The 12,168-nt window shown below is 38.5% G+C and overlaps 1 protein-coding gene across 1 annotated transcript in view; it reads left to right on the forward strand.

Annotated features, from left to right (window-relative positions):
• The window catches only part of PSMD14 (proteasome 26S subunit, non-ATPase 14), a 90,016-nt gene extending 82,085 nt beyond the window's left edge, over positions 1 to 7,931 (forward strand). The window contains exons 11-12 of the mRNA XM_080927119.1: positions 4,917 to 4,979; positions 7,550 to 7,931. Coding sequence (XP_080783245.1) covers positions 4,917 to 4,979; positions 7,550 to 7,648 — 162 coding nt within the window. The 3' untranslated portion in view covers positions 7,649 to 7,931. The remainder of the gene's footprint in view (positions 1 to 4,916; positions 4,980 to 7,549) is intronic.
• The last annotated feature ends 4,237 nt before the right edge of the window (positions 7,932 to 12,168 follow it).

Below are 12,168 nucleotides of genomic sequence, written 5' to 3' on the forward strand. Positions count from 1 at the left end.
AAACATGTATTCAAACAGAAATTGTACACAAATGACCATAAGCCACTATTCACAGTAGTAAAAGGTGGAGATTTCTAAAAGTGTCCATCAGGAGATGATAAATACATTGTGATATAAATAATGAACTATCACTTGGCTGCATCAAAAATAAAGTAGATAAACCTCTAAGGCATGGTAAATGAAAGTGTCGGGTACAAGGGTTGTGTTGTATGATGCTTGTATGAGGTATTCTGTGCCACAGGCAGGCACATTAGTAGTTACCAGGGACTCAAGGTGAGAGCAGCATGCAGGAAGTAACAGCCTAAGTAGGTCTATCTTTGGGATAGCCTAATGATTTAGGATATGTGTGATAGTTAGATAGTGTAACTAGTATACAAAATGTTTTATTTTTAAGTAGTTAATTTTGTGTTGAGTAAAATTTACCTTAATTTTTAAGATATAAATTGATTCATGCCAATGCTTTGCTTTTTTTTTTTAATGTGTATGTGTTTTGCTGGCGTGTGTGTGTGTGTGTGTGTGTGTGTGTGTGTGTGTATCGTGTCTATGCCTAGAGCCCATGGAGCCAGAAGAGGGTATCAAATTTCCCTGTAAATAAAGTTAGAGATGGTTGTGAGCTGCCATGTAGTTTCTGCGAACCAAACCCAGGTCCTCTGGAAGAGCAACCCGTACCCTTAACTGCTGAGGCATCTCTCTAATTCCACTTCTCTGCTTTTTAAAAGCATTTGAAAATTGAAATCTGTACCCTTTATTGAAGGTCAGAGCTGAACTGGCTTCTGCTTGCCTCTCTATAATTTGTCTCAGTACTAGTTGGTTGGCTGACTTACATTATCCTTTGTTGTTTCCTGGCCATCTGAAAAGGCTATACCTCTTTTGCTTTTGAGATGGGACCTAGCTAAAATGGGACCTGGCTACCTAGTTCCACACTGACCTTGAACTTATGGCTAGCCTCTAGTCTCTGTTAATCCTCCTTCACCTCCAAGTGTTGGGATTATGGATATATTCTTACTTTTAAATTTTTATTTTTTGGTTTTTTTTTGTTTGTTTTTTAAATACAGCTATTAAGCTCTCTGAATTGAGCTGTCACGTCTCCTATTTCTAGCCTGAGCAGTGAATACTTAGTACAGTTTCTGAATGGATAGTATACTTGTGTTTTCCTGCCATAATTATAAATTTATTAAACAACAAATTATCAGAAGTAACTCTTATTAACTAATATCATTCTAAAGTGCCACCAAAATCTAAGGAACTGCCATGCCCTCTGAGGGCACTTTCCCTGCTGCTAAACTTCTGTTTTTCTGTGTCAGCCTTGCTGCTGGCTCCTCTTTAAGACTGTCTGCCTCAGCTGCCATCAGCTCAGCCTTGCCTTTCCTTAGTCATCCTCATCTGACAAAGACTTAGCTACCTTTACTTAAAACTGCATACCTGTCCTTACCTTTCTTTTTGTTTTGCTGTGCTTTGCTTCCTACTACACTTAATTTGAGATTTAAATGCAGGTAAAGCCCAAGTGTGAACTCTGAGAGAGAGAGACAGGCTTGAAAATTCCTTGATAAAAATAATGTAAATTCACCAGAGAACTGGTGCCCAATTTATATGCAGAATGTTGATTGATGTTTGGACAAGATGTTTTAAGAGTTCAATAAAGAAGTATTAGCAAAAGCATAAATGCTGCTGGCTGTGGTAGCATACACCCTCAATCCCAGCACCTGGAAAGGCACCGGTGGGTGGGTCTCTGAATCTGAGGCTAGCCCTGTCTACATGGTGAGTTGTAGGACAGCCAAGGAACATAGTGAGACTCTTTCTCAAAAACATACAGACAGACAGACAGACATGTACATACATACATTGCTGTTTAGTAGTGACAGTAGTCAAAGTTTTATTGTCCTTTATAGTCAAGTCTCTTCCTTAGAAAGTTTTGCAAATTGCTTCATGTTTGTTCATTTTGCTTTTCAAAATATACTTCATAAAGAAAATATTTAAAATTTCTGCTTCTGTAACCCATAGTGTTGTTTTGCTTCTATTTGCTGTGGAAAATAAATTTAAAATCACAAAACAAGTAAACGCTTAGCAGCTACACAGGTTGCTTCCTGCTGAAAGCAGTATATGTTGTTCTAGCAGCTCTTTTGTCCTTTGTTACATTAAAAGTAAATGCTCTATTGGAGAATAAAGAACAAGAATGTCAGTAAAGAACAAACAGCAGCTAAAGGGCTATTTATAGGTAATATATGGAATAAGATATCTTAAGGGATGGGGGAGAAAACAGGGACTGGAGTAATTAATTGTACATTTATTCAGAAAACTGGAGCTGCTCTGTGGATATCTGAATGCTTGGGACCTGCCAAGAGTTCAGACTATATTAAAAGATAAATAATGATGAAATTTGAGATACTGTTCATTTGAAAAACATGATCATTAGTAGAAAAAAAAAGAGAATGATGTTAAAGTGTTTATAAAAGTCTTTTTAAAATAGAGGGTACATTTGAGGGGATTATGATCACATAACAGACCAAATTCCAAGAATTTCTTAGAACTGTGCAGCCCGTGCATGATGGGATAGCCATCTGGGGGTCTTTGTTGATAAACTGTTAGAAACGTTTCTAGTGTGAATAGCCACAAACATTTTCAGTGCTTTTTTGTTGGTTGAGTAAACCAAAGAGCACGGATGCAAAAGCAAATTTTGAAGCCAAATCACAGAAGTTGCCATAAACACAGAAGTTCCCTAGTGAGGACACTGCCTGTGCCTGAATTTCATTTGTTACTGCTGCTATCATTTCTTAATTTTTCCTGGGGACTAGCCAGATTAGCAGTGTGAGTGAAGACAGACTGGTCTTGCCTAGATGGGAGATGAGATACAGGTAACTCAGGTAGGAGAAAGTGCGAGGACTTGGGTGCCATGACCAGGCCTGTCTTACCCTGGAAGTGATGTGCTCAGTCTTCTGTCGTGGGGGTTGCAACCTTAGTGTATGCCTAAATCTACAGCTGCTCCTCATCTCCCAGATGGCATCCATGGCTGGGAGTACTTTTTACCATCTGCACTTCTCAAAGAGTTTGTGAACTCTCTTTTAATTATTGGGAATAGAAAAACTAATTGGTAAAGTGGTTAAATGTTGAACAAGATTTTTAAATTTTATCAGTGCTTTTTATATCCTTATTTTTTCAAGTAATGTTAAAATCTTTAAGTGCTTTTGACTTTCATCTGTGTCTATTTGTTCTCTCTGATACTTGCATTTGATCCAAAATACTCTCTAATGATTATCTCTGTAGGTTGGTATTTTGAACCAAATTCCAAAACTCTTGCCTCCTTCCAGTACTGTAGTAGGTACTGTTGTCGCCGTGTGCAGAACAGCGAGCACTGAGTGGGTATGGAGTACACACTGAGGAGAGTGGTTCCATTCATCTGACATGTTTTCAAGTCAGCACAGTCGAGTACTTGTGAAAGTAATTTAGAAAGATAAACTGTATTGCCTTTCGGTGCTTCTATTTTTGTAAGACATTGAAAAGTGGGAAAAGCCATTTCCTGGTTAGAAAATACTTTCATAACTAGCAGACTAATAGAGTGACATCTGACTTCTAAAATGAACATATTCTCTGTCTGGGGAATTCTAGTTGGAATGTTGGTGAGTTTTATTTTTCCTCCTTTCAGGTTTGAGTGTAATTCCTAATATGTTACAAATAAGCACCCTCCAGTAATCAGCAGACACAAGAGATATTCACCATCTTTTCTCTTTAGGCAGGTTCTACTGGTGGAAATTCTCTAGATAGTTTGTCCATTTATAAAATTAGACACTTGCCATCTTTGCTCATTTTCGAGTTCTCTGTTTACAAAACTATTAAGAAGGTGTGAAATACAGCCAAACTTCCCAGTTTATGGGAAATGTCTGATGATTGCATTTCCTACATGTTCATTGTTCACACATGAAGAAATTTGGCAGCTGTGAGATTATTAAGTTTAGAGTGTCCAAATCGAATCCTCAGTGGGATTTGGTTTTCTGTTTTCTGACACAACATTTTACCCCCATTTATAACCATCTTTGTGGTAATGCTGTGGTAGCATTTTTGGAGGTTGGTGATCACTAAGTTTTCATCATCTTCCGTTTATCAGATGCCATGAATAAAGTTCTTCAAATACAGCCTCCGTCTGGAGGCTGTAATATACCCACACTGCTCATATGCAGACTTCTTAGGATGCTTCCTTCGTGAGGAGCTTTGTGCGATGTGGTTATTGAGAATGCAGTGCTGCCATTCAGACCTAAAAAACGTTCTCCTTGCTGGATGGTTTTATGAGAAAGCTCATGACTAGACACAAAGAATTTGTGGATAACTCTAAAGTAGTAAAAATGTTTTTCGTATTATTTTAGTTTTGTTTTTAATTTATGTAATTAACTTGATGCTAAAATCTTCAAATTCTTTATGGTTACTTCATGTGGAATTTTTTTACTAAATGTATATTGTAGAGATTTAAAGATGTGTAGAGATTAACTCAATGCATGTGTTAGATTAAAACTTAGCAGCTTTTTTGGTCCTTAATGATATTAAGTAGCTACTAAATACACACAGGCTATTGTTGAAAGACATAAAGGAGAAATGGGAACTTGGAGAAGGAAGCTATTGGGGGTGAGCATTAAGCAAAGAAGGACTCCTCAGACTCCATCTCCTGAGTTCTCAGTGCCATTTAGTGAACCAGTGTGATGTTTTCTGGTATTGTTTATGTTTTCTTAAGTGTTTCTAAATGATAGCGATAATAGTTTTTATTACCCTGAAGATTGTTCTGGATTGAAGCAAAATTACTTTTTCTAATAAATTGTTTGAATAAAAGGTGTTCTGAATGAAAATTATCATCATCTTTGCTTTGGTGATTATTCTTCAGTGGGAAAAGTAAAGACAGAATTTGAAACCCCGTCCTTTGTGTTTACTCACAGGCTGTAGAAGAAGAAGATAAGATGACACCTGAACAGCTGGCAATAAAGAATGTTGGCAAGCAGGTGAGGCGACTAACAGGTTATGCAGTCACGTGCTGACATGCTCTTGTAGCTAAAACTATTTTAGGGACCGTAATTTTTCTTCTTGTTTGTTTATATTACATTTTTCTTCTTATTTAAACATAATTTTAAAGGCTAGTATATTTATTTGATGTCAAATTCTCTTTGCTGTTTGTAGAGAATAAGTCACGAATCTCTACCTATGACATACTCTCCTTAGTGAAAATAGTATACTAAAAATGAATTAAGGAGCCTTGGGTCCAGAGATAATCTTACTATGATTGGAGTAAAATAATAAGGATGTGGTAGATTTTTTTTTCATGATACATTTTATCAATAGGTAGATAGTACTCCACAGATTTTCTTCATGTGTAACCATTTTTATAGATACATTTTGTTACCATATAGTTGATTCCTGAGAAAGTTTAAAATTCCATTGAGTGCACTGTGAGAAAGGATTTAAATAGTGATTATTTTGCTCTTCTAAGATGAAATATAGATTTAAGCCTGATTATCAGAGGATTGGGGAACATACCCAGCAATTAAAAGAATCTACAGATTAATTAGACTGTTTTTTTAAAGAATGTTGATTACATTTTCCCCATTTCATGGAACATGGTTATCATATTGCTGATGTTGGCAGAATCTTGATATTTCAGATGCAAGACACTAAGCTGTCTTTGCTTTCAGCCATCCTACCATATGCTCTGATCCCATCACATCTCACACGCTATGTAGGTTTGGGCCAGGACCATTCTTGGATGGGAAATCTCTAAGAATCACCCAGCTGCCACAAGAAGTAATGTAGATAACTGATAAATGAGTTACCAATTTACTGTAAAACCAATTAATCCCACAGAGTAGTAGGGCAAAGGTCTGACTTTATCGTATAGTATAAAGAACTAAAATATGATACATTCTGAGTATTACAGTTTAAATATGAGCACCCTCAAACCAAGATAAAATAGTTCATCTTCTTTTCCAGTCTGTATGGTCTTGTTTTCATTTAAATTACTCATTTTCATCTAATATGTTAGATGGCCAGTTTAGAGCATTACCCTTTCTAAAATTCACTAAATAAATTACTTTCTGGGGCTGTGGTTTCTAGTAGTATCTATATTCTTTAACAGCCCACAGGAAAATAAAAGGACTCAGTTAAAATTGGAACTGAAAATGTATAATTTGATGTGGTTTAGAAATCATCAGAATTGCCAGGCAGCAGTGGCACAAGCCTTTATTCCGAGTCCTCGGGAGGCAGAGGCTCTTGTAATCTCAGAGTTCAAGGCCATCTTGGTCTACTTAGTGAGTTCCAATATAGCCAGGCTGTTACACACACACACACACACACACAAACCTGTTTCAAGAAACAAAAAAGATCAGAATCATGGTGGGTTTGGAGTTTTAAAATATTTTAGTTTTTTTGGCAAGATTTCTCTGTGTAACAGCCCCAGTTGTTCTGGAACTTGCTTTGTGTGTAAATCAGGATGGCATCAAACTCACAGAGATCCTTTGCCTTTATTCCAGCTGCTAGAATTACAGGCATGACTGGTGAGCCCATAAGACCTATTTTAATTGTGGTAAATAGGTCTTTCTTAGGACCTTTACCTGGAATGTGTTAAGCTTTGATCCCTAAGCAATAGTACTATAGTCTAGTCATTGGGAATTACTTGTGGCATGTGCTGTCTCAGTTTTAAAAAATTGGTGAATTGAAATTATGGATAAAAAATGTAGACCCAAGACATAATTCAGGTGATGTATGTAAAATTATGAGTCTTCGTTATTTTTAACACATATAAGAAAAAAATGCTTTAAAATAGTTTTTATTGCATATAATATTTCTCTTTTAAACTTTCAAATTTAGATGAAATAATTTATTTGTCCTTAAACTTTATTAAACATTTTAATTTATTATTATATAAATCAATCTTGAGTTTCATTTTTAACCTGTGCTATTTTAAAATGAATCTAATCAGGTTTAAGAGTTGTGCCTGTATAAGTTTTACTGATACAATTTTCTTGAATAGCCGGATGAAGCATTCTTAATGTTTTAAACTTAGTAGTCCAAATTATACTTAAATATTTCAATTACAGTGGCTTGTAATACAAGAATATATTTAACCATTTTCTTGAGATATTAAAATTATATGGAATTCATATTTATTTTTTACAAAGATAAAAGAATTCATATTATAACCTTACCTTATCCATGCCTTAGATAAAGCATCATCAGACATTAAAATATAATGATGATAGTATTCATATCACTTGAGCATATATACACATGCATAAATGCACCTTCTTCAGATCTGGTGATTGTGAGTTTTACCCCTTTATGAAAACCTGTGCTACAGACCTATAGCTGGCATTGATTGCACAGATCAGAATTTCATTGGGTAAATTTTTTTAGCTTCTTAACAAATTTAGAAACCACAAGAATGTAACAATGTGTTGGAAAAACTGAATGATAAAGTATGTGTAAATTTAGATTTCATTACTAATTTAATCTGCTCTTGAAAAAAATAGTTTACCAGTAATATAGTTATCTTTTCTTCTTCTTTTACAATTTTTTTTAGGATCCCAAACGTCATTTGGAAGAACATGTGGATGTGCTTATGACTTCAAATATTGTCCAGTGTTTGGCAGCAATGTTGGATACCGTTGTATTTAAATAAAGCGACGTAGAGAGCTGTCAGCGACACTCTGAGTGTATCATCCTTGTTCCTAACACTTGTTCACAGTCAAGGGAACTCTGAAGGTGACCTGGTGACGTGTGCCACCTGTGCCACCTCCCATCTCACTTGTGCAGTTACTTCTGTTTATTTTTCAGGGGTTCGCAGATTCCAAAGTTATTCAGGAATACATCAAAGTGAACAAATTTTGTTAAGATCCCATTTACTATTTGAAAAAATCAGTAGCACAAATATATTTTGATTGTTGCTTACAAAATAAAATACATTTACAATCCATGTCTCCCGAGGTCTTTTTGGCACTGGGTGGAAGTGACAGAGTAACATTTGACAGCGCTTTGGAAATCTCACACAAAGCTGTGTTTCTCTTTGCGTTCTGAAAGCTAATAACACATAACACATCACTGTGATAACAAAACTTCGCAAATTAATGATTGCCATTAGTGAGTGGCTTCCTCATTAGTGAGTAACCCAGATAAAATGCTGAGGTCTTTTTTTTTTTTTTAAGCCTTACTCTCAATCCAATATTATATATTCATATCTTAACATATTACACTTTCAGGATTTTAGAAAACTACATTTAAAAGACAGGCAATTCTATTTTAGACTGTCACGATTTGAAGAGTACATTCTACTAACAATTTGAAACTGTCTCGAAGTTGCTGGCTGGAAAGACCACTAGATTTAACCCAGTGGTAGAAGGTATACGTTCCTTTCAAAGGTAAATGGGGAAAGGGCCTAGTGTAAATTGAATCCCTGGAGTTTATAAACAATCATTTTGTTTTCTTTCCTGAATTAGGTTTGAAGTATTCAGTGGTTGATACCATAGTATTGATTTTTAGCAGTTATCATAGCTTCTCAAGTAAACACATAACCCTACCCGCCTTGTTAATACTCAAAAACAACTAGCTTCCTGAGTACTCCAAGGAGTGCCTAACAGTATGGAGACAAATATTTACTTCTAGGTTGTATTAATGTAAAAATATGGTCAAAGCATTTCTAATTCTTTGTTAAAGGATGGTTACACTGGGTAACTTGAGATTTCACCTAGGGGTTCCGTGAATGCCATAGTGTACCAAATACTGTCCTAATAAACAGTTCTATCTGTGCACTTAACTATCTGATGAAATTGCCAGAAATTGGGGTTAGAGTTGTTGAAGTGTCCAATGTGTTTCAGTGGACTTTTGTTTGTTTTCCTTTTTTTTTTTTTCTTGTGGAATGAGATGCTCTGGGCACTTCCTGCTTGTCCTGTCTTAAATGCAGTGATAGAGTCTTGTTAACTGAAACATTGGGGTGTTGTAATTACATCTAATCATTTAAAATTAAGGAAAAAATGTTCCCTTTTGACTAATTCACACTTATGGGCATCTCTTTTTAAATATAGGGTTTTCACCCTTTATAATTAATGACAACTTTCACAGATACTGAAGAATTAGTTGATTGTATATGTGTGTTTTAAATTGAGTGTTTCCTTAAAAAAAAAGGATGTAAGTATTTCTAGGACTAGGTTCTCTCTCAGGCTGAGTTAGACTCTGTGGCTAGCAAGGCTTGCCTTGCATCTATTTTATGGGTCTTGATTTCCCAGGTACCACTCCCTCCTGGCTGCTTCATGTTGGAAACAGTTTCAGAATCTTGACACAGTCCGTCATATCAAAAATCATTTGTCTGTTTTTATATTTTTAAGTGATCAAAATCAGGTTGCTCTAATAGACACTGGGTGAACACTTTGATCTAGTAATATATATACCCACTTTATCAGCAACCTGATACCGAATGGTCTTGTTAAACACAAAGTAACCCCACCACTACCACCACAAACACCGGCAAGCAGTGAGGAGCTGAAGCTGCTCTACCAGCAGTGCAGAGATGTGCAAATGATTTGCCTGGACCAGCACTGTGGAAGCTCATATACACAGCCCAAGTCCCACCCTAAATCTGAGGTTAACAAGGCTTTGGTAGAGTCCTCATTTTCCTTGTGAATAGACATTGATTTCATGGCAAAGCCTATTCGAGGAACCACTAAGTTTTGGTGGATGGTTATTGAAAATGGGTCACTGCCTGTTCACCTCCAAAATCAATTCCTTAAAAACTAAGGGATGTGCATTCCTTTTCTATCCTCTTTACACTTAGATAGGTACTCTGCTATTTCTGTGTTCTTAAGAAGCCAGTTCAGAGTGTCCAGGATGGCAAAAACCTTCAAAACGCTCAGGTGACCTGTCACCTTCATATATGTACTTAAGGCTCTGTGTCCTGTTCTAGAGGCAAGATGAGGTGAGACGCAGGAGGGTGAGGAGAGGCACTTAGTGACAGTAGCTAAATGATCCAAACAGGAGGACAGATAAAATGGTACAAAAGTAGCAGCAAAGAGAGGAAAACATCAAATACCATCATACCTTTCGCCCTCCCACTACCGCCAACCTTGGTGCTCCAATGCCTGAACAGGTAAAATCCAGCCTGCTTATGAAGCTTCCTGGATAGGAGCTGAGGTTTGCTTTCAAAGGAGAAAATGAGCCTGGCATTTTTCTCCCAGAAAATTGCCTCTACTTGATTCTGAGACATCTGATCATCAACCTGTCCGGCCTCTGGCCACCAGTGCCAGGTCTTGCCCCTGTGCCCTGTGGGAGGCTGCAGCTGGTACCCTCTGCAGCCACAAAGCCCAAGGAGGTGGTGCAGTCTGTGCTCAGAGCTGGCGGCTGCCGACCAAACTCCAGCACGTCTTGAATCTGTTAACTCTTTTCTGACCGTACCCAAGTTCCACCCAGCTTTGAACTCTGCTGCTCTGGCCAGGCTACACAGACCATGATCTTGAAAACAGAGGTACAAGCTGGAGGACGTAGTCCCCGCCTGCCTGCGGCACGGGTGGAGTGTGAACCTCTCTGGGCTGAGCCAGACAGGTCGCCTGGCACTCTCTTAGTCCCCCAGAGCTCGCTGCCTCTTAACCACCTGGCTGGCCGGTCCGGGCTGGGCTGGGCTAAGCTATGCCTGGGGTTGGCTCTGCATTTCTTTCCGGGAGGAAAGCTAAGGAGCAGGCTGGCCATGCCTGGACACACGTAGCAGCTCTGGGTTTGTCTCAGGTGCTCTTGGCCTGAGGCTGGCGGCTCGCCTCCAGTGAATCAAATACTGGATCTTTTCTTTCTATACCTCGAGTTGCTTGGGGCCTCGTGTAACTTATGCCAAAATCTCTTTAAATCGATTCTTTTTGCTAATCCTCTTTTAAAAATTACTGGCATGGATTCTTTTTCTCTCCCTCTGGATTATGTAAACATTACACACACACACACACACACACACACCAGTAAGATCATCCCGTTGACACCACTTCCACTCTGCCTCCCTAGATCAACGCTTCTAGCGAACCCATTTGCACTGGAGACTCAGCCCTCTTTTCCTGGCGAGGCTTGTGAACCTGTCACCAAGCCAGTGCCTCCAAAAGGAGGAAGTGCGGTGGGGCTCAAAGGATCTATGGCGCCCGCCCCCAGCTAGCTGCTCTTCAGATGATCTGCAACCAAGTTGGCTGATAAAATATTTAGTAACGACCCAGTAAACATGACTGCAAATACATTAAAGCACTTCAGCGCGACGGCTTATGATTATTTCAAAACTTAAAAAGGAGATCATAGATTGTCACTGTTTTTGTACCCTAGCCGGAAACCGAACCTTCCTGAGGTGGGTTGATGGGTGGGTTAGCTGCTTCGCCTCCTTTTCTCTCTTAACGCTGTGGCTTTCAGCTGCAGCAGCGGAGGTTTGTTTATTTATTTAGTCGAGTAGTTTAAAGTGGGGGAGGGGGCGTCAAGGACACGCAGTACCTACTCAACAAAGCACAGGCTCAGGTGTGTGTGCTTCTGTGTATTAACTGGAAAAGACAGACTCTGGAAGTTTTACAGGGCGAGAAGAGGCCACCGGATCGCGCTTTGTATACTTTGCACTTGAAATCGTTACATTCAACTGAATATTTGGCTCATTCAGATCCGAAAAGTCTCCTAGCATCATCGAATTCCCTCCTCCGCCCCTCCTCTCTAAAGAGAGAAGGGGGGGGGTAGGAAATGTTTAGTAAATTGCACATCTTTGAATCTTCCTAAAGCAGTGGTCACAAAGCTTAAAGGTGACATAACAGAGCTCACGTAAACCAACACACTTTCCCCACCCCCCAAGCCAACAATAAAATCATCCCCTTCAATTTGCCACGATCATCGCGACCAGGAGCCAGGTGATTATCCTAATTAATGTCTATCTAATTAAATTACTGTCAGCAGCTAACCAATGGCAAGAGCCGTTTCATCGGCTGCATAAGCAGCAAGATCAAAAGTGAGCCTTTTCTGATTGCTGCATAGTGTCAATTGGCCAATCTCTTCTCCCAGGGAAAAAAAAAAGTAAATCAAACCTTTGAGAAGCATTTGCTGGTTGAAGTGCTTTCTGTCTAGTGAGGGGTCTGTGGATTCCTAGTTTATGATAAACAGGACTTTAAAACCCAGGGACGGGAGGGCCAGCGTTCAGGTTCTAGAGCT

This window comes from Micromys minutus (assembly GCF_963924665.1).
Source record: "Micromys minutus genome assembly, chromosome: 13".
Classification (NCBI taxonomy): domain Eukaryota; kingdom Metazoa; phylum Chordata; class Mammalia; order Rodentia; family Muridae; genus Micromys; species Micromys minutus.